Source organism: Mycteria americana, chromosome 4 (genome assembly GCF_035582795.1).
Source record: "Mycteria americana isolate JAX WOST 10 ecotype Jacksonville Zoo and Gardens chromosome 4, USCA_MyAme_1.0, whole genome shotgun sequence".
Taxonomy (NCBI): Eukaryota; Metazoa; Chordata; class Aves; order Ciconiiformes; family Ciconiidae; genus Mycteria; species Mycteria americana.
The window spans coordinates 48,487,205-48,510,752 of record NC_134368.1 but is presented as its reverse complement, the minus strand read 5'-3'; the positions used below and the strand labels follow the sequence as shown (position 1 = coordinate 48,510,752).

The 23,548-nt window shown below is 38.0% G+C and overlaps 1 protein-coding gene across 2 annotated transcripts in view; it reads left to right on the top strand.

Moving 5' to 3' along the window:
• GLRB (glycine receptor beta) overlaps window positions 1-23,548 on the top strand; it is a 52,208-nt gene that overhangs the window by 19,904 nt on the left and 8,756 nt on the right. For both annotated transcript variants that reach the window (XM_075499254.1, XM_075499253.1), the window contains exons 5-8: window positions 3,427-3,656; window positions 6,585-6,667; window positions 9,386-9,526; window positions 19,102-19,394. In XM_075499254.1, coding sequence (XP_075355369.1) covers window positions 3,427-3,656; window positions 6,585-6,667; window positions 9,386-9,526; window positions 19,102-19,394 — 747 coding nt within the window. The remainder of the gene's footprint in view (window positions 1-3,426; window positions 3,657-6,584; window positions 6,668-9,385; window positions 9,527-19,101; window positions 19,395-23,548) is intronic.

Genomic DNA, 23,548 nt, shown 5'->3' with positions numbered 1-23,548 from the left:
GATCTGACCTTCTGTCTACAGAATCTATATTCAAGGTTTGTACTTGCAGTGTAACCTTTCTTCACTGACTCAAATGGCAAAACACCACTTCCTCCTTCTCCTTTACTTTAAAACCTTGCAGAAAGGTCTTTTTAATATTTATGTATATAAAGGAAAATTCCATTTCCTTATTTTAATCTAAAAAATGCCATTTTCTACTTTATTAACAGACAGTGCTATTGTGCTTCCTTTCTTTGTATGAGTGCAGTTCATGTAGAAAAAGCCTTTCATGATCTTCTGTGTGCTCCAGTTTGCAAAAAGAGATGTCTTGGCTATGCCTGGTTTCTGGCCTGAGGAGTTTTTCTGGCCACATGCCTGCTGTTTAGTAGGTTGCATTTAAAATATTTCCTAGAATGCCTCCCCTTTCAACCCCCCTGAAAACAGCTTGCCTTCTGTTGCATTTTCATGGGAAGACAAAGCCCTGTAGAATATTTCTGTGATTCTTTTTACCTACCAGGTCCTCCTAGCTCTAATGCTGATGAATATCTGTTCCATCCCCTGCTAGTTTCAGGCTTTTTAATTGCTGTTTGACTCTTCTTTATTATAAAATGCCCATCATTCTGCAATATTCAAAGAATGTTTGTAAAACATACAGGAGGAAGACTGTGTGCTTCATGCAGACCACTTCTTCAGCCCCTGTTGAACCTAATTGTAGTACACATACTGAATCTTAAAATTCATTGCTCAAATTTGAGAGGACTGATTGCAGACTTCTTTCAAAATAGATTTGTACCAGATCAGAGTGTATACTGCTGCCAGATGCTATAATAGTTCATATTCTTCTAAAAAGAAGCCCTTCTGCACATCATTGTCTGGCTAGCCACAGTTTTGTGTCCTGACATCTCTCTGCTTCCTTCTATTTTTTCTATATTGCCTCAAGTATGTTGGTGGCCTTCCTCTCCAAGTACACCCTGTCACAAGTTTCTAGTCATTTTGGTAGGTCTGAACGTACCTAATTTAGGTTAATGGGATTTTTCTTCCATTGACTTAAATGGGAACAGAATCAAGTTCTTAAAATGTCACAACATCCCGTGGTTTGGTATATTTATGTTCATTTGTAATAGAGCAAGGAAGGAAATAAAATAGCATCCACCTGATCTTACTTCCAATTCTTATTTTGCCAGTGCATTCTGCTTTTCAGTGATGTAAACATCTCCTTCTTCTGAATGGGTAAGCTGAAGGCAAGTGTTGGTCACTGCTTATCATTTGCCTATGGCTCTGAGAAGGCATTTTATTTTGCTAAAATTAGGGTAATGCACTTGTTTATGGGGAAATTAATTGTGGTGTAATGAATAGTGTAATGCTTGTGAGCATGACCAATATGCAGTATTTATCTCACATGGTTTAAAGTAATTGTTTTCACTGAGACAAGAAGTGCATATGGAATAGGAACTTCAGCAAGAAGCAAGTAAAGTGAATTTTCAATTATATAGTTATAATTGAAAAGATGCTTTCTGAGATAGTGACCTGAATTCCCTCCTGTTCTGAAGCTTCTCTATGAGAGCCTTCCAGTACAAACTCACTTCATATCAACTATTATTTTATACTTCTTTACTTTAACAAGATAATATAGGTCTTTGTATAAATAAGAGTCGGAATACATATATTTTTTCAAAAACGGACTGCCAACAAGTAACATATCTCTCAGAACTAAGCATATTAATAAATATTGCCTCAGTTCTTTCTACTTAGTTTTGATGCTTTGCTTTTCCTTACAATGCAGTAAGAAAAAATATTACACAGTATAGTGTAATAAAGAAATACCTGGGCTAATCTTACTGGTGGACTGGACATGGGATAGTGGGCACCATACTCCAATTAACAGGGTAAATCAACAGGGTAAATTATTCTGCATGAGGTCTTAGCCAAGTGAACTCCTTCCTGTTGGAGTTAGCATGACTGTCTCAACATGGCACTTGCTTTGGACTCTAAATGTATACATTTACATGTAAGTACTTACATGTAAGTACATGTGCATGTAAGTAAGTACATGTACATGTAAGTACATGTACTGTAAGTAAGTACATGTGCATGCAGGTACATTTACTTACATGTAAGTACAACAGAAGAGAACTCACATTGTATCAACAGAAAAATGTGTAAAAGGCATTAATGTGTAAAATAAACAACTTCATAAAATTAGTTTGTTATGCAGAATACATTGACAAACCAAAAATATGTTGAGAACCTTCACTCACAGATTTCTAGCATTTTGCTACAATTGTCAAGCAGTAGCAGTGTTTTCACTGCTCTAAAAGACACAGCGCTTATCTCAGGATGATTTGTACCTACTAAACAATTATGAAAAAACAAAACGCACCATAGAAGACAACTAGGAAGACTGGAGATAGAAGTTATCTTACATATAGAATTTTGGTTTGTTTTGGGTTTTTTTTACTTTCTTTCAACAATACCTTCATTCTTTTTCTGTACGTGATCTGCCTAGTTTACATGTACATAAAAAAGAGGCACTGGCTTAAATGTAAATGTAACAAGCAAAAAGACTTAGAGGTAAGACTGAAAAATCATAATTGACACACTGGCTCAGATTCTTCCTTTGGATGCAAAGAGCTTTCACTAGGGACAGAACGCGTGTGGGTATCATTTTGCCCTGAGACACATGCTACTGCAATTCCCGAAGGCAAAATTAGGTTCCCATTGAGCATGGCTCTACTACTGTCCATCCTTGAGCAAGAGTCCTGCTGCAGTCAGAGGGAAGTTTCCTCTGTATAAAGTCTTGATTTTGTCTCTTTGAGACCTCCTCTGTTTCTGCTTTCATACATGCTACCTCAGTACTTGTGTTGCAAGCTGGCATCAGTTTTCCTCAGTTACCAAAATAGTCCCAAATCACTGTTACAATGTCTGAGGCTGTATTCGGGGTGTGTAGTGTAAAAACTATTATCTACCTGGTCTGTTTTCTCTTTTTATAGTGTGATATTTTGCCATCAGTGTGCCACTTAACCAAATGGAGAATAAGCTGGAATTTACACTCACAGGATATCCTGATAGAAGTGATATCGTGCCTGCTGCCTGCAGCAATTTAGTGTAGTCAAGCTATGGCCTCCCTCTGTCCTGCTGCATGCTTTTCTCTATGCCTAGGTAACAGAGGACTAATATCAAGGAGACAGAAAAATGATCCTGGGGGGAGAATTTTGCCCTTTTTTAAAAAAAAGTCACCATATTCAAAACATGACTGAGACATTGTCTACCAATTTGTAGTAAACTTAACACTTATCAATGTCATTTGAATAGTCATTACTATCTTTGTGACAGAAAAATCAGGGCATAAATTGCTTTTGTCTTCAGTCTGATAGAATGGTTTTCTTTCTCCATGGGTTTTTGGCTAGGCTTTTGGCTCATCTAATATTTATGTATTCTTCCCATTAGGATTATAGAGTCAACATCTTTCTAAGGCAGAAGTGGAATGACCCCAGACTCAAACTGCCCAATGACTGGAGAGGTTCAGATACGCTGACAGTGGACCCAACAATGTTTAAATGTCTTTGGAAGCCGGACTTATTCTTTGCAAATGAAAAAAATGCTAACTTCCATGATGTCACACAAGAAAATATCCTTCTTTTTATATTTCGCGATGGAGATGTCCTAGTCAGCATGAGGTATTTTATTGATATATTTCTACTCTTTTTTTAAATTACTTGATATGAGATACATGTTCTGTGCTAGACTTAGTAATGTAATACAGTTTATGACTAATATTTAAATTTATATGTCAGTTTGTAAACAATACTACAATAAATGTGTGTAAAGAAATCGGATGAAGATGTTTTAAAGCACGTCAGTTGATAGCACAGCAAGTACTGGAAATTTGAAGTGTATGTACATTTGTATGTCATGTTAAGCTAACACATTAAGTAGACTAGTATTATTGGAAACAAAATTTAAACCCTTGTGATAATTGCTTGGATTCCTGGAAGCATAATGAAATGGATAAGATATCTGAAGTAAAGCTTTCAGCAAAACCATGTAATTTGCACACCACTTGAATTTCTACATCAACTAATGAAAATGATGATTACTTGCTAATGATATAGGGAAAGGCAGAAATTACAAAATTTGTGAATATAAATGTGTTGTAAAAGTACTGGGACATAAACCTGATTAAGTTATGGGCCATACTGAATATAGATTTTTTCAGAAGACTCAAAAATATTTTTTAATTTCATTGCAATTAATGCATACTTTTTTGTGGTTTGACTTGGCTTATCAAAAGTATACACCACACTGTAAAAATAATCATCCACTGAAAATAGCAAATTGGTTGATTAAGAAGGATCTCATAGTGAATTACAGATCTAGAGAGTTTATAGACGCAATGATTTGTAGAGATTAGGCTCAGTTTCCTAACAGTGAGTAAATTTTCTCCTGGTGTGAACTGGAATATATTGCCCTGATACAGGAAAAAATGGTTACTGAATATACTGCAACTTTACTGTTAAGAGGAAACCACTCCTGAAATTATGGTCACATGAGCTGTTTCTTCCTGGAGTAGAAGTGGCTAGAAAAAAGAAAGAAGATGGGAGAGTCTACGTTCTTTTTTGCCCATTCCAAATCAAGATGAGAAAACTCAATCTCAAGACTTTTTCCAACAGTAATCAGAAAAGAAAATACATTGGGCAATCAAAGCATTTCATTTGGCTCACTCTGAAGGTCCTGGTTCTGATTTCAGTTGTTTATGTAGCAGGTTTTGAAGTCTGTAGAAATTAATATTTCAAAATAGAAAATCACTTTCAGCTATAAAAGAAGCTTCCCGTTTGAAATAGCAAATGTTAAATGAAACATTGAAACTTTTTCCAAATATTTTTCAAGGTTGCAGCTATTCGTAAATGAGCTTGTTTCAGTCAATAGGTTAGGTTAGTGAACAGTGAATATTGAGTGAATACTAATAGAAGTGTTTCTGATGGAAAAATTCTTCTCTGAAAACTTCCAAATAACAAAACCAAATTCAATAAAGTTTGAAATTAATGTCATCCTCTAAAAATATGCTGTTGATTTTAATTATACAGTCTATTCATGAATGATACACATGCAGGTAAGATTAATTTTTTGAGGCACTGTGGTTTGGCGACATGCTACTAAGATTTTCATTTTTTAAAATATCGTTGCTATGCCTTGTATTTTTGTTTACAGAGATATTGTCACATATTAATGACAGAATCTCCAGTTATCAAAATGCATGTGAGAGAAAGCTCTTGCCTGCATAAATAGTTAAGAATTAGGAAACTGAATGTAGGAATAAACGGCTAATGCTCACATGAGGGGAAGTAAGCAGTAGAGTCCCACAGAAAAACCTCTTCTGGGTTCTGTGCTGTTCAACATAAATAATCTGGAAAACTGTGAATTGGCAGGTGCTTTTGATGATGCCAAAATACTGAGGATAGTAAAGATAAGAGACAACAGTGAGAATTACAAATTAATGTAATGACTAGGCAACAAAGTATGAGATGAAATTCAATGTAAATAACTGAAAATTATGCACGTGGGAAAAAATTATTTTAACTTTACATAAAAACTGATTGGTTTTGAGGTGGTTATTACCAGCTAGGAAAACGACCTTTGGGTAATAATGGCTGGTTCTCTGAAAATGTCATCTAACAGCTCAATACTGGTTGAGAAAGTGAATTGAATTCTAGGAAGTATTAGGGATGAATGAGAACATCATGCCACTGTATAAATTCACGCTATCCTTGCACCTTGAATACAAGGTGCAGTTCTGGTCTTCCCACTGCAAGAAGGGAGGCAAGGATGGTCAAAGGTATGGAACAGCATCCTTTATAATGAACAGCTAAGCAAGACAGAAATTTTCACACTGGAAAAAACAAGATAATTGAGGTGGTGGCATAGAGGTCTCTAAATCATGAATGGCACAGAGAGAATGGATGGACATTGATTTTTCACCTTCTTTTCCGGTAAAAGAACTATGAGGCAGGCTCAAGATAGATAAAATGAGATGATTAGAGTGTGTGCAGCTTAGCTGTGGCATTTCTTGCTGCAGGATGCTGTGCATGTTTAAAGTTTACACGAATTCCAGAAAGCAACTGGAAGCAAAGCAGCTTCTTGGAGGGAAAAAAAAATATGTTGAGGTCCCTTAAATACTGAAGCATCCCTTCTGGTTTAGGAAGTACTTAAGGTGCAACTTTCGGGAGGCTGCTGGGTATCTGGCAAAATATTTCCTGATTGCTGTAGTCTCATATTCTTCTTCAGGAGTCTGCCATTGGCCACTGCTGGAGACAGGACTCTGTTCTGTATGGACCTTTAGTTTGCTTATTCTTATGACCTATATGTATTTTGTCATGTATTAGTAGGTCTCTAATTTGTGAACTACTATATGTTTAAAACTCTCTATAAAATTTTATTTTCAGACTACTAGAGATAGCTCAATTTCAAACTGCTACTTATAACTTTAATTAATTTTTTCTGCTATTTTAGAAGCTGAAAATCAAATACCTGTGATATTTTTTCTTATTGCAGTCTACTGCTCACATGGCAGCTCACACTGTTTTTAAATTTTCATTTCTGTTTTTCAGATTGTCTATTACTCTGTCATGCCCTTTGGACTTGACCTTGTTTCCTATGGATACACAGCGCTGCAAGATGCAATTGGAAAGTTGTATGTAAATCAGTCTGGGCATAAAAACAGTTGCCTTCTAGGCATGCCTGAGAATCAAACAAAAAATTATCAATTCTGTATTGTTCATGTCAACATTTTTAATGAATCTCGAAATTCATATTCACTGGTTCCTACCAATACACATATCAAAAATTTTTCTTACGGTTATGGCACCATGCACTCTGTTTTTAGCTTTTGCTATCAAACATAATGAGAACTGATGGGTTTTATAAAAACATTCACAGTAAACTTAGTAAAATGGAAACACATATAATTTGGAAAAAAGAATCCATGGTTTCCCCAGGTAGTTTTAACTTCCACAACCTTTGCTGCTTTGTATGTTGTTGGGGTCCAATTCATCCCCTTGCATTGATGATGCATGGTATTGTTTGAAGCTCTTTTGATACAGTACTGAAGGAAAAGTATTTGATGCCAATACATTGAGAGCATTTAGCATGAAACCTTTTGAAAGTGGTTTCAATAAGTGTTGTGGATGTAGTCAGGCATCTCTCCCTTCCCAATCCTTCCCTGGTCTCTAGGTGATTTGATCTTATGAAGGGACAGCCAGGTCTCGTCTCTGAAGAGCTTCATGCCCTGCTGGAAGTTGCAGCCAAAATATTTCTGAACCCATCTTCTTTCCCACTCCCCAAGTACAAGGGTGTCTACTCCAGTACAGCCTTTTCCCAATACTCCAACCCTTGGTGATCCCCCTTTCACGGCAATCTGTTTTGCACAGTAACGACAGGTGTGAAGCAGAGAGAAACAAGGTGGTTTGCTCCAGCCCGTTCCTGCTATAATACAAAAACTTTGTTCAGTTGTTACTCCACCAGGTCTGGTGGGGAAGGTGGGGTTAGGGAAGGGAAGACAAAAGCAAAGAAAGAGCAAGGTTAGTCAAAGCTGAGCAGAGCATCCCAGTGGGGACAAGGATAATAATAATAATGATATCAGAGCTTTACAATTTAGTTTTTGATCGACAGCATTTACCTTTAGAATTGTAGTCTGTCCGTAGTAGTTTTGCCCATCAGTAATATGTATATACATTAGCTGAAGTAAACTCTTATGGTTAAAGTAAACACTTATGGCTAAACTCTTGGGGTTAAACTGGAATTAGACACTCATATTAATGGAAGTTTGCTCAAGCTTTCTCAGTCTGGGTTGCTTTACAAGCATTGCAAGGTATAGTTATTCAAGGAAGAACTACTCATAAAAAAATTCTCAGTAACTTTATTTAAACAACCTTATTGTCTATCTCCATGCTAAGTTGATATATTCAAATTCAGGAGGAAATTGCTCCTTTGGAAAGACAGTGTGCACTAAACTTTCTTCTACCTTTTAATTCAATTGTCAAAAGTAAGAATGGTACCCATGACCTCCAGTCTGTCCCTCCAGTTCCAACAGTGGGCTTGCTTTCCCTGTTAGCCGTTGGCAGTTTATTCCTACTTAAGTTATTTTCAAATCAATATTTTATTTCTAGTTGCTAGATTTCCAAAACAAAAAAGGCCACCAGTTTTTAATAAGCTGTTCCCGTATCTGCAGTTATGATCCCCATTTCTACACATTCCCTATAGACAAAATTTTCACTGTCCAGTAATTGTTATCGTAAAGGATCTGGGCAGTTTTGTGATCTGCTGTATGTTGTAAGGGCATGAGACTGATTTTATGAATGAAGCATTACAACAACTAATTTTTTTTTATATTATCTTCCATCATGGAGCTTTGAGACATTGTGATTTTTATTAAGTTGTTGTGAATCTTAGGGAGGTTAGCTTATGAACAGTTTACCTTTTTTAATCACAGCTGTTTTTCAAAGATATAAAAAAAAAAATCTGTCTAATGCCTCCAGAAAAAGAACAGTTCTTTAAAGATTTTTCAGAGGCTTTGAATTGCAAAACGCTGCATTCCAACTCCATCTTTTTTATGTTTCCCCATATCTGTTCCCATTTAACACACATTATCTCTGTTTGAATTAACTTAATCCTTAATAAACAGAAGGTAGCAGAAAAATGGCACGTAAATTCATGATGATGACTGCATATTTAATTAATATTGCTTTATGCTTGAATATTGTGAACCTAACTTCCACTGCTTCTCACTTGGTGGTGTTGTATATACCATGATGTAGACACTCAGATGTATACTGAAGTCTGCCCGTACTCAGGAGATCATGAAGGCACTGAACTGATTTCAGTAGGACTACGCATCTACTTAAATTCCTGGTCAAGTATTTCCTGAATGTCAATGCTTTCATGAGTCAGGGCCTTTAAACTGAACAACTAAGCGGAAAGGTTGTTTTACACAAAAGCCAAGATTCATCACAGTAATTGAGTTGTTGAAGTCTTTTGAAGTTGCTATGACTTGTGAGTGCTGTTAAGTTCAGTATATTTTTCATGCTTTGCTGAAGTAGAGTATGAAGGAATATGGAGGTTTCAAAGCTGTGGAGAATACAGCTTTGCTTTCTTTGTTTAGTAAGCACTGTAACAAACACCTCTTTATCAGTGTAATATTGCTGATAATGTAATGTTCCACCCGCCAAGTCCTAATTTAGGCCTACATAAAAATTCAGTTGTGGATTATTTTGGTTTTTTATTTAATTCTTTGAACAGGAAATAGAAAGAAAAAGAGTGAAAGAAATACAACACATATATGCTAGATTTTCTTGCAGAGTTTACTCTGGTTGAGATGGTTCTTTAAACGATTATGATTATTTTGTTCTTGTAGTTGGTTACACGACTGATGACTTACGGTTTATCTGGCAGTCTGGAGATCCTGTACAGCTAGAGAAAATTGCTCTGCCTCAGTTTGATATTAAAAAGGAAGATATCGAATATGGTAACTGTACCAAGTATTATAAAGGCACAGGTAGGTAATATAAGTGATTTTCTTGGTAAAGAACTTTAAGCTTCCTTCAATTACTGTTTAAGGTTAATGTTTAATACTCCAGTTCATGTCTTACATTTTATAGGAGAAAATAGATTACTTTTAACAAACCAGTAGTTCATATAATAGGAACTATGACATATAATTACTGCAAACTAATTCAAATATAGAAACATCTAGGTTGAAGATGAGATTAAATATTTTTCTTGGGTTTGCTTACAAGTCTTCTGATCTTACTATCACCATTTTGTTTCTATAGTCCTAATACCTTTTTGTGCTTGTAAATGCCTATCCTTTCTGATAGGATGTTCATGTAGAATTATGCCAGTTGCAGCAAAGTAGGATAATTTTGGTTTTCTCGTTCGACTTTTGTTCCAGAAGTGGCTAGTATTAGAGTGTAACTTCAAATGCTTTGCCCTGCAGGTTCTTCCTTTCTCTAAGTGTTCTGGAAAGTCTGTCATTACAGAAAGATGCTCACAATCCTCAGCCCTGTATTTTTTCAATCCTATGATTATTTTCTGAGTGTGGGCACAAATTTATCCAATGGTTTCTGTACTCTGGCTTCTAATGATTTATCTTTTCTACCTTGATTGATTCCTGCCTATAATTATATCCAAACTACTCACATACTGTGGCAACCGCAAGACTTTCGACAGCAACAGAAGTCAGCAGGGCGTATTTTAGTCAGTGCTCTTGTATCATATGAATAAATCTCCCATTAAAACTCAATGAGGATGGCTGTGGCATTGCAGCCTCCAAGGATCCTCTGCAAGTTTCTCATTGATTATTCAGCTGAAGTCAAGGTTCTGTTACTTGCAGTTGCTCCTGAGCTAGATCCCAAGTCTGAAGAGATCTCAAGTAACCTTAGTAGATCTCAGAGTTAAGGAATTTAATTTAACTTGGAAAAAGTAGTGAAAATTGAAATGAGATTTGTTTTTTAACTGCAAAAGGAGTGAGTTCTTAGCTTAACTACATAATTCAGTATCTCAGGTGATTTACCGTTTGTAAATAAGATGAAATTAGCTCCCCTCAGGAAAATTCTGCATTTGTGAAAGCACAACCAACTGGCAGTTATTACATTCAAATCTAAGTCCGGATATGGTAGAAGTTTATTTAGCAGTGAAAAAAATAATTTATTCTTAATTAAACAATGAATTTACTGAAAAAATAGACTATAAAGTAGTGAAAAATTAAAGGGATGGATCTTGCAATTCCCAAATAAAATTCATACAAATGGGAAAGTTGGAAGACTTACATTCTATTTGAGAAAGGAAATACTCAAGATTGCTATCTTGTTACTGAAGTTATCATGATCATTTTGAGTTTTGCCCTAAAATTAAACATCTAAAAAATCTTTAGATTTTTTAGGTATTTTCAAGAACCTTATAGAAAAATCTAAGAATTGTACACTTTACCATTAAACAGGAAAGAAAATCAGTAGTGTTCTCTCAAGTTTCAGCAACTTGTGACCACAAGTTGAAATGACACTGTGCAAAGTGCTCAGAAAAATGCTCACATTTTGTGTGTGTGTATGTGATTTGAACATTAAAGAAAGAACATTAGAGAACTGTCAGAGTGGGTGGAGTGACAGCATGAAATTTTTAAAAGTTTTCATAATTCTTTTATTGCAAATCCTTTTTGTTTGAAAATTGAGAACATCCATGTTAATCTCATAATCAAGACTGGAATTAATACTTCATTAATGTGAATGGAATATTTTAGTACTCTGATGTATTTTTAAAGGTTGTTTTCAGTAATAAATAGTTTTTTGATTTACTTAAAATTCCGATATTGAAGGTATTTTAAAAAGCTGATTTTGCACACATAGTTAAAATTAATTCACTTAAGGATTTTGTCAGGTAATCAAGAGGCAGTGTTGCATGTACAAGTGAATTTTCAAAATTATGGCTTATGTAGGAGATTCTTGCCAGTTGCAAAGAACTTAATCTTTACTGCCTATTTACGTCAACTGGTGTTTTATCATACCTACCTACGTAGAAAGAGGGTCAACAAATTTGGGGTGACTGTTTGTGGCAATAAATTGAATATTTAAATTTGCAAATTGCCTATTCTTTGTTTATCAAAAGTGTGACAGATCCAAATAGGTCCTCGTGAGCTGAATGGTGAGGGCAATAGATACTATTGTCTGCCCGATGAAAGTTGATACAAAGCCATACAGAATGCATTTCTGGCATAAAGCAAACAAATAATGATTTTGAAGGTCATCCCTCATTTGAAAATAAAACCTAAAAGTATCTGGAAACTATTCAGAAATTATAGATGGGAAATTTGTCAGACAACAGATCACTGAAGAGGATAGAATGAACTATGAAATACCATGTAGTGTCTTCCACATAAGGAAATTTTTCCTTAATGTTTTATTATTTTGTTGCTTTGGTTATTGTATGCCCAAACAGCACTTTTAAGATGATTTACCATTCTACGGTACTTAATTGATAAAATACAGAAGATAAATACATATATTTTTGACAGTTTCTATCTTCTCAATCAGCTTTGCACCAACTTTATTTATAGATATAGACTGATCTGAATTTTGAAATTGCTGTATATAGCATAGGAATGCCTTTTCCTTGTGATAGAATAGTTTATGAAGTTGTTTTTACAATGCTATTGTGTTAATATTAACATAAAAATGCGAGCTCTACTAATTGAATGAAAATATGAACAAATTTGTTTTCTGGTTATCAGACTTCCTGATCCATCTGTTATCTCCAGCAAAACCTCTAGTATCTGCAGCTTTATTATTTACTGAATTCATCTTAACAGATATCTTAAATGTTAGGGTGATTTAGATCCTCATTTTAAAAGATCTGAGGCAGTATTCCTTGTTTTCAAAATTTACAGTGTTTTTAGAGTCCCTTTTTAAAAGTCTAACAATTTTAGAAGTCACCTGTACCAGCTTTCAGTACTGGGGGAATCTCTGCTTAGAGTGCTTCAGATCACCTCTTTCCATTCTAAACTTTCTACACTAATATTTCTTAATTCCATCTTTTGCACAAATTAATGCTAAGTAGGATTTTCAGATAAGCTTAAGCTAGTATGACGGCTAGACCCCATTGGTTTTATCTGGACTGCATCTTGAAGCCAGCATCAAGATGAGAGTCACTTTAACTGCCTGTTACTGATGCGCTGTGAAAAGACGGCGGGTGCCTTATAGAGCACAGAGAGTACCACATGCCTGACCGCACTTGGTGGTTATATAGTTCTGTGTTTTGAACATTTTTTTTCTGAATTGAACTCTCTGCCTTTATAAAGAAAATCAAATCATTGAACTTTTGCTCTTAACTTAAATAGAAAAAGGCCTAGAAGATACAGATCTGAAGAAGTTGACCTGCAAAGCACATCAAACATTAATGCATTTATTTCTTTAAAGGTTATTACACTTGTGTAGAAGTAATCTTCACTTTAAGAAGACAAGTTGGATTTTACATGATGGGTGTTTATGCACCTACACTGCTAATTGTTGTTCTATCCTGGCTGTCATTTTGGATCAATCCTGATGCAAGTGCTGCAAGAGTCCCACTGGGTAACCTGCATTTACACGTGCCATCACAATCCACTTTAATGCCATTGAGCCATTCGCAGTTGCTTTGACAACATGACACTGGACACTGAAAGCAACTTCGCTTCCATTAACTGCTCATCATTTTCACTGAAACCTCCTCATTCCTAGTCCTGTAAAATCCACCTTCACATTGAGACTTCGCTTGATAATCGTTCCAGCACTTATGTGATGAGCACACTGTCCCTGCTTCTCTCAACCCAGACAAATCTGATCTTATCCATGTACAGGTGATGCTGCAGACACTGTGGCAATATGCAGTTTATAGGAATTTGAACATCTGAATAATCAGTAAGAAAGCAGGAAGATGAGTGAGGCTTTAAATAGCTACCTCTTGGAGCAGTTTCTCTAAAGAGTAATAGAAACAGAATGATGTCTGGAAGAGAATTAGCATCCTTGTTACCTGGCTGGTTTTATTTCATTAGAGTCTCAGTTCATGAGAGTACTTCAGGCTCATGCTTTCATGCTGCTCAGCACAACGCAGTAGGCAGGCCCTTCATTTATTATGAGATAGTATGACACAGAGTTAATCAAAACAATATTATCTTGACTAATTGGATTGTACATGGGACTCCAGCTCTGGGGTGGCCAAACCTGCTGACCCCAAGAGCTCAATGAAATGCAGAGCCAGGCTCTTGCATCCTGACACTTCTCCTGTTGGGATTCCCGTCCCCATGCTGTGACCTCTCCTTCCCCATGCTCTGGCCTCCTTATGCTCCCCTTTTCCCTGGCACTCCTCCACAAGTCCATACCCCTTATTTTCCAAATCTTTTCCGTGTCCCAGGAGGTTCAGCACACCTGTTTGCAAGACCCCAGGGGTGCAGCTGCAGAATCCCTCCAGCCCCCTGCCTTCCTCAGAAACCTCTCACCCCCACTTGAACCTCCACACGCCCACAGGACATGAGTCCTGTGCAGCCTCACGTGTGTCCATAGGCGCTGGAGACCCTTGGAGCCAGGACGTGCCGCGTCACCTTACCAGCCCGTGTCTGCGATCAGTAGCGTCTTGCAGTAGTGGGTAGCTGAAATCCCTGTGTTAAGAGCCAGCTGGAGAGGAAGGGTGCCTGCTGAGTTTGTTAGGTGGAACAGTGCCTGCATACCCCCTGGCCTGAGCCCCACTGCTCCCGTCTCAGGTCGTCTACCATGCCTTTTCCTCCTCCAGTGATATGATGCACAAAATAAACTAAGACCTGTAAAAAATCTGGAGAACCATGACTGGAGTGCTACTTTTGGCTTTTGAGTCAGTGTTGGCTACCTTGCTCTAATTAAATGTAACAAAACCACTTCAATTATATTTATTGTATCTTTTTTGTACGGCTCTGTTTCAGAATACAAATCACTTTTATTTTTCTTCACCTTTAAAAATATTAACAGTTACTTGGGGAGGAGTCGCAATGTATATCTGTTTGATAGCAAGTAACAAATACAATCTTTACCTTGAAAAGTAGCAAGGATGCATTCCATAATGTGAAACATAAGACATTTTAAGAAATAAAAGTGTGGGGAAAATGTAGCATGCCTTAAATTAAAAAGATAGAAACAAGAACTGGAAATATTTTTCATGTAGTGAGCTCCAGTATGATCAAAACATGAGCTGTATTTCTACTTTTATAATCCTGCACTTCAAATAGCTGACCAGACAGCTATTATTATTATTATTATTATTATTATTATTATTAATTAGAGATTAGATTAATTGATAACTAATTATATATTAGAGGTATAGTGCTGATTTATGTAACATGGATGTCTTTGTGACTGAACATGCATGCTTATTTATTGTTTATCTGTTGTCATTTATTATAAGTGTTTATTGGCTCCTTTTATGTATTAGCATTGCTGAAATAATGCATTTTCAAAGCTACTAACCATAGGCCTGGTTATGTGACTTTTCCTGACTCCCCAGAGAAGCAAAAACCACTAAATCTGACCATCCTTTAGTCATGAATCAGTATGTTATTTTATGTTTCTCCGGTTTGCAAGCGGGCGACAAACTAACGCTTCTAGCTACATCCTTGAAGATAGTTGACCTTGAAATCTAACACGATTAACATTTCTGTGACAAGTGGATGATATCTAATCCCAAAAAAGTGTTACCAATGGCCACTACACTGTCAATGGCTAGATACAGATCTCATCAGATGAGAAGCTACTTCAGATTTACTTACGAGTACCTTAATACAGTCATCCTTCGAACTAAGTATAGTGGGCTACTGCTCCCCATGGCTAGGCATCTCCGAAGTTTCCAGGTGATTTAGGGATACAAGATACTTTGCAAACCAGTAAGCAGAATATGTTTTTGTAGACTGATTAATGTTCTGGGAGAAGGATGTACGTTTGTTTGAAGAAAAAGCCTTTGTCCATGTAGGAACTAAATAAGTTGCAAGCCCTGTAACATTTCACCCATTTAGATCATATGGTGAGAGGGAAGTCCACAAGGGACTGGTACCTGGACAGCCATGGCTAAGCGACGTAAAGACTGATATCACTGAATGCTTCTTTCTAATTAAATGCTGGTGTTTCACCTTTTAATGAGCCCAACAGAGGACTCTCCAGTTCTTTGCAGGTGGACAGTGTGCCAGCATCTGTTTAAAAAATTCCTTTCTTTCCTTCACTGCTGTGTGATGCCCAAAGGGAGTAGGATCTTTCCTGGAGCTGTAGGGATCTGAGGGACATCGGACTTCTGTCCAAACCCAGCGGCCTGACAGCGTGGAGCATTAGTCCAGAGTGCAAGTGGGGGTACGACGGGGTGACCAAAGGCTTGGAGTAGTGATGATATATTCCACACATGCAAGGGACAACTGGATCTGAGGCCAGGCATGCCCCTGCCCTGTCACTCCTGTCCGCAGATCTGTCATAATTCTAGTCATTTCATTTTACAAGATTGTAAGAAAATGTAGGGTCTCGGAGGAAGACATAAAGATATATATTAGAACTGTAGTATGAAGAAGGATTGGCAAGAGTATGTCTTTTAGTTTATGAAGTTTAATGAGAGAAGAGAATGTATTGGAGATACCAAATTATAAGGAAAGGAAGACAGAATATTACCTTTTTTCAGAAGACAGAATATTACCTTTTTTCAATAACATTAGTGAGGTGAAGCCAGACATTTTTAAAGCAGTAATATAAACCAGAAAATGCTGTTTTATACAGCATATAATTAACTGTGGAATTCACTCCAGGAGATAGTGCTGAGGCCAGTAAGTCTGATGAATTCAGAAAAGGGAGATTTATTTATCTGGCAGCACGTGCTGAAGTGCTTTGCTGGATTCGCACTTTTGATATTATCCACACGTAACCTGAGGCAGTATTTTTAAAATAGTAGCTCTGTACAATCATGCTTTAGGCTGGGAGCTGACTAACCTTGCTGATAAGCTAAACTTTGCCATCAACAGGGATGCCACACTAGGGGCAAAAATGCAGAGGTATTCCTAGAAAGGCCAACTTTCCCTTTACTTTGCAAATGTACAGGAAGGAGCTCTGTCCCTATTATTTTTTTTTAAATAAGTAACCTTGCAGTTTATTTATTCATTCTCCTCACTCAGTTTGAGCCCTGGGCTTTGGACTGTGTTAGGTAGGTACCTAGTGCAGCTGCTGCCAGAGGTGCAACTTACAACTCTGGTACTAGAGTCTCCAAGGCCATGCCAACTCTGATCTGGTAGCAAATGGTTGCTTAACACAATATTTCTGTGCTTCTATCTCACTTTATTGTTACCTTGAAAACCTAGAAGTTGCTCAGACTCTGAGAATGAACTTGTCATCCTAGGAATCCAGGCAAATGGAAATTAGCGGCAGGTCACCATCACCTCAGTTGCTCTACTGAACAAATGGATGAAAGCACCACTAAGATCTTTTCAGCTAGTAGAATTTATAAGTTAGTTTTGTAGAATTAAATCCAAGATTGTAAGATCTAGTATTTTAAGCTCAACAAAGTGGTTGTACAAATGTTTTAAGCACCAGGCATGATAATAATACTCGCATATTAAGATAGTAAACACTTTTAAAGTTAGTAGGAAAAAAATTACAGTATCCAAGACGTTGAGCCAGTCCATATCATTGGCTAATTTGGTTATTCAGGGTAAGGGTAGAGGCTGCCTTCCAGAAGTCTAGCATAGGCATGGCATATACTTGATACAGTACACTGTTAGAGAATGAACAGAAAGCTGGGCATAGGCAGAGGTGTCCTTTGTATCTTAAGTGGCAATACAGCCTTATCTGTACTTGTTATTGCAGTTCATTTTGATCCATAATTAGTCTTCAGCCCAAGACAGCTGGTGTTGGTCAGTGAAAATAAATTTATAAAAAAAGGAGACTATTCTATGCTGACTTTCTATCCTTATGGGCATGTTTATACTTGAATGCTTCAGATACAGTAGGTTGAAAATAAGCCAGAGTGGACACTGAGGTTTGTTTGTTCAGTATTTGCCATGTCCTTATGATCTGACGTAGCACATCTGGCTATTCTGTATTATCCCCGTGGACAAAAAAATCCAGCTTTGCAATGATATATTGTTACTACACATTTCAAAATAAAACACCATAAGATTCTGTATTTTAAAATCATGTGACTGTAATGATTTCTTTATAGTTTCTCTTCAGTGTTTTAGCAGCTAGTAAGTTGCCCATTTGAGATTAATACTAAATAAAATATCATATCAATCTTACTGAAATCCAAATGGGAACAGCAGCAAAATAATGATATGTTATTTATGATCAAATAGAATTTAATACTCTCATAGGCCAATTCAGATACTTTCAGTTTTATTAACATTTTCACATCCTCGGTTACTTAAAATGGATCTGAAGGAAATGATCTCTCTATGAATTACAACTTTTTTCATGCTTTGGATAGCACACATGACCAATATAAGAAACATAGTTAAGACTAACTGACTATCTCCTTTTGGCCAACATTTTCTATAGACATCGATCACATTTCATGAAGCCACCCACTCATAACTAAAGAAGATTTTTATCATTAGCATTCACAAAACCAAAATGGGACGTTCTGAACTGGGAGGGTGAAATAAGTTTTCCCCACATGACAGCCATTTCTTAAGTTAGCTTTTTCCAAATGTAGCTGTTCATGCTACTTTTGCCGTTTCATAGGAGCCTCTTTGAGATCAGGCTTGTATTTTGTCTCTTGCAATGTAAGCCCCGTGTTGATGGTGACATTTGGAAGCCTTGTAAGGAGCAGTGCTTGTTGAAACCTAGTCTGACAATGAGTGTGACCTTTCAACAGCCCTTGCAGATGCATTTTTTCATGATAAGGGCTTCCTGAAAAGCCCTTTATCTAGGAAGCTTCCTCTAGATCCTGGAAGCTGAAATAGGGAATGATTGTAGACCCTCAGTCACCTCAGTGTTTTCATCTTCACAATGAATTGGGAACACAGACTTTTTAATGTGCTGGTGTAGTTTTGCTCTTTAGCAAAAACTTCCCTTTCACCTAAGTTTTGCATATCATGCTTGCGGACAGGTCATTCAGAGAATTGCCCCTGCTGTAGCCCAATTCAGATTTCTGGGACAACAGTAACTCTTCAAGTCTAATTTAAAGGACTTGGAGTCTTTTGATTTAAGTATCATCCATTTCTCTTCCATCTTGCCAGACTTAGATGCACGTTGTAGGGTAAGTCTCTGGAAAGCTCATTTCCCAGTAGTGTGATGTGTGACAAAGCAGGAAAACCACAGCAACCAGTTTAGCCTCACTTATTTCTTTCTCCATTTATAAAATGAAGGTACTCATTATTAATAATTCATCACTAACTGCAATATCCTGCATGAGTATTCAGTTTAACTTGTTCATTCACTGAAGGCATGTGCACTTTGTCTACCTGCTGCAAAATACGCCAACCGCATTGTGAAGTCCCATTCACTGGTCCAAAACACCATTCAGTGTTGTCTGTTTCAGAGGAAGAGCACAGGCAGTGTCAATAACAGTAAGTGTTCTTTAATCAATATATTGTTTTTCTTTCCATAGGTATTTTCTCAGTGCTCAGCTTGGCATCTGAATGTACCACTCTTGCTGCTGAACTTCCCAAAGTGTCTTACGTGAAGGCCTTAGATGTCTGGCTGATTGTTTGCCTGCTCTTTGGGTTTGCATCCCTGGTGGAGTATGCAGTGGTTCAGGTAATGCTAAACAATCCAAAGAGAATTGAAGCCGAAAAAGCAAAGATTGCCAAGGCAGAGCAAGCGGAAGGGAAGGGTGGAAATGCTGCCAAGAAGAACACAGTGAATGGCACAGGGACTCCTGTCCACATCAGCACTTTACAGGTAGGAGCTGCAAAGCCGTGTACGCAAAATCAGCATTATCCTCTGTTAACGCAATTCCAGGAATATACTGTCATAGTAGTTTTGGATAGCGCTTAATCTTAGAAGTGGCCAAGACATTAAAAACATGCTGGTAATTAATGGCTAGCAATCTGACCAATTGGTCCCTAGTGATTAGGGGTCAGAGGTACTAAATGAAAAATTTGTCTTTTGATATCCTAGCGCCATGGTTGCTGCTCAGCTTCAGGTAAATAAAGTAGCAAGCAGCTTTACAGTTGCTATTTTTCTCATAATAAATAGCAGCTGTCAAGCTGTAACTATTCAGAGGACAGCACTCTCAGTCAGTATTTGCTGAGAGCATACTCAAATAACACCCGTCTCATTGCTTTCCCCGGGATGGCCACAGCTGCACTGCATTGCATGTCAAGCATCTCTGAAGCCAGGGATCCAGAAGTCTTGGCATTTGTAAACAAAAGACAGGTCTGTTTGTCTGTCAAACAGTTCCTGCATTTCTTGTGTTGCCAGCTAGAGTTTACGGGTAAATTGGTCAGATCTCTTTATATGGATAAAGATGAGATGTACATCTTAGCTCAGGCCAAAGCTTTCCATCATGATGGTAGCTTTCTGGTGTTGTATAACTCTCCCTTTGTGCTCCAAGAGTTATCGGACATCCCAGGCCAACTGCCCTCAGTCCTGAGTGATATTTAAATTACATTTATTCTACAGAAGAAGATACGTTACGCTACAGTATATGAAATACAAATTTGGCTTATAGTTTTCAATGGCTCGGCAATTTAGATGTGTAAACTAAAGCTATTAGGCCAGATCCAAGTGATAATATCGATTGTGTACAAAATGACTGTAAAGCTTCTTTAAGGAGGGAGTAGTTTATGCCAGAATGGCAGAAACCCTGTCCTAGTATCAAGCTGGCATTGCCCCAGAACTAATTACCCCCTGTCCAGAGGAGCTGCAGATGTTGTAGAGCGGTGCATTTAACTACCATAATTCTCATCTGGTAGAAGAGTCTCTTGGGAACTGTTTTGGCAGGCAACCAAGCTCAGCTTAGAGCAACCCCTTGTCTGCTTTGACTTGTGTGACGAGTAATTCCCCAAGCCCAGGCAATGTGGGAACTGAGTAGGAAGAAAGATGGCTCTGCTATGGTTTTGCTTCCCCTGAACCGAATGTGGTATTTTTGTGTTCAGCAATTTGCAGGTCCCAAATTCAGCTGTTTCTTGTGACAAAATAGTTGCAATAGTCCAGCAGAGCAGCATAAAATCTATTTATTCCTATTTCAAGTACTTAACAAGTGTAAGTGTACAGCTTGATCAATGACAAGATTAACAAAAAACTACCGTTTTTCAGTAGTGTGAACAAAACCAAATTGCTAAATTACTGACTCTCCTCAGTGTGTACACCCTTTAAGGTACTTGCCATTGTCATAGCCGTAAGGAGAATAAAATGATAACTTTTATCACCTATGCTATCCTTTCATCTTTTAATAAATTTTTTCAAGAAGGCAAGTTTGGATGTACAGTGCATTTTAAGACTTAGAGGAGAGGCAGTCATTGTCCACAAAACTTAAGCAACATTCCCCATGAATAGTGTCTAGCAGTAGGCTGAAGATTTTTAGGATTCAGACCTCAGTCTGCCCTCCACGATCTTGCAATGTCAGCTCCAGCATCTCATGTTTGACCTGCACTTTTCAGGGTCTTCCCAGTTTCTTATCAGAGACCTTTAACATACCAATATCTATAATCTCTGCAACAATAATGTGTGTTGGATTTATATGGAATCCTGGGTATGCGTAGTTTCTGGTGATCTTTATACAGAGAGTTACAAAACATGTGTTTACCAAGACATATTGGAAATACGTATTCATTGCTGTAAAAGCTGGTCATGTGGCTGAGTGGTCACCTCCCTTCATAGCTAGTGATCCAGCTTGTATCCAGCCACCTGCTTTGAAATACAGCCTACCTGAGGAATGATGTCCTGGGCTGGTAATTTCTGGGAAGATCAGCGGGCTGAGGTAGGAAAAGGTCCCAGACCAATGAATCATTTGACATCGGGATGTGGTAGGACAGTGATGCTAGATTCTATATATTTGAATGCTATAAATCTGCCTAGTTGAAAACTCCTTCTCCGAACCAGCTACCGCATAGGAGTACTTTGAAAGTTCTCAGCCCTGGAGGAGCCTGTACTAAACTCCTAAATCAGAACAGGTCTAAATCTTCCATTAGCTCTGGCTCCTAATCCAAAACTAGGCCTGCCCCACAAAATTTGGATCGCTCCCGTACAGACCTAGTAATGATCAAGTAGAGAATGCATTTGTCATATGGCAAATATGCGAGGGAGGGAAACATGAAAGAAACAGGTAATGGAAAAAAACTGTATGTTGAAAGGCATAAAGAATATGAAACAAAAAGAGGCCAGAGTGCTGTCCCAGAACTTCAGGAGCTGTTTCTCATCAGGGTCAGGTAGGATTGTGTGTGAGGAGAGAGCAAATGCTGTGCTAAATATCTGGAAAGACTTAGGCGAACCAATGTATTGCTTTAGGAGAAAAGGAGGACAACTTGGAACTGCATCCCTGACATGAGTGTGCATCCTATAGAAATGTTCGAGGATGTTGTCTTTCCACATAGGAGGTGATACTAAGGCAAAAGTTACTCAGAGCGTAGCTGGAAATCTCACCATAGCTAGGCTTGAAGCAGTGGATAGACCAGATGGGGCTCAAAGGTAAAGCCAACAGGAAAGACATGGAAGCAGAAGACTCCAAGTGGGGAAAAACAGAGAGCATGAATAATTGCATTTATAAATGTTTCTCCAGCCTAAATGAAGCACTTGTTTATTATGAGGCATTAACTGAATGGTGCTGATACATATCTGTAAGTTATTAGAGGGGAATCAAGTTTAAAAAGAAATTGCTTTATTTCACTTTAAAATGCCCCTGATCCCGATGCCAGGCCAGTTTGCCAGCATTCCCCGAGCAGCAAGTTGCACTCTTGCTGCCTCTCCCAGCCATGCAGCATTGCAGCGGTGATGTCTGCAGGAGATCTGGGGAAGGGGCCAGTACATAAGGTACAGCGGGGTTGTTGGGGTGGGAAGGTCCCAGGCGTGGAGAGGATCAGAGGGAGTGCAGAGAAGCAAGTGGGGCAGTCAGGCATCCCTGGTTTCAGCTCTCATGGAACAACTTGCTTTCACGTGCTTGCTCCATTTGTGATAGATAAAAATGGCATCTGGTCTGGAGACTTGGGATGTTTGATATTAGTAAAAAACAAGCCATAACAGAAACACATGATCATACTTAAAAATACAAGCGGCTAGTGTTCCTTTTTTATGACAAGAAATTGGGTAAAAGCATAAACTTTTCAGTATAGATCCTAAAAATTAAAAGCTTGATGCCATTCGTAATTAAAGGTGAGGAGAAGAGGTCCCTGTAGCAGAACCTCTAAGGGTCCACCTGGAGGTTTTCAACAGGAAGCACTACTGTGTCAGTAGAGTCAGTGACCACAACCGACAGTCACCAACAGCAACAGTGAAGATGGCAGGATGAAAACAATGCCCACAATCTGAGAATCAGCCAGAGATGGAGAAAGCCTTCCATGGATGCATAGCTACTTCTCCTCTCCACCAGATCCTGGGTACTGGCTGACGTAAAAGCTGTATGTTGCCAGCATACGCCAAACCCCCGAGTCCATGCTTTATGACTCATGCCCCCTCCAACAAAAACCCTTGAAATGTCAGTGCCATTTTAAGCCCACAGGTTTATTGATGTGACTGTCTGATTAAAGTCAAGTGGTCCATCTGGCAAGATCAACTTGAATCTGTAGAAAAAAGGAGAAAATTCCACGTAAGCACTTCTGCTGTGTTTGCTAGGAGCTGCAATGGTTATGCATTTACAGGCAAGAAGCCATGAGGAAGAACAGTTTGGCCCCTTTTAGCTCATAGCGGCTGCAAGTAGATGCTGTTCTAAGCAGAAGAGAAAATTGTGCAACCTGGTGGTAACTGCTGGCCCTGGCTTTTTATTGGGAATCCTCAGTAGGAGTTTGCATGTGTTTCCTAGCAATGTAACATCATACAGTGAGAAAAACAAGCAACAGGGAAATGTTTTGAAGATGAATCAGTTTCTTTTTGCTTTCACTGGTGGCGTGATTACAGAG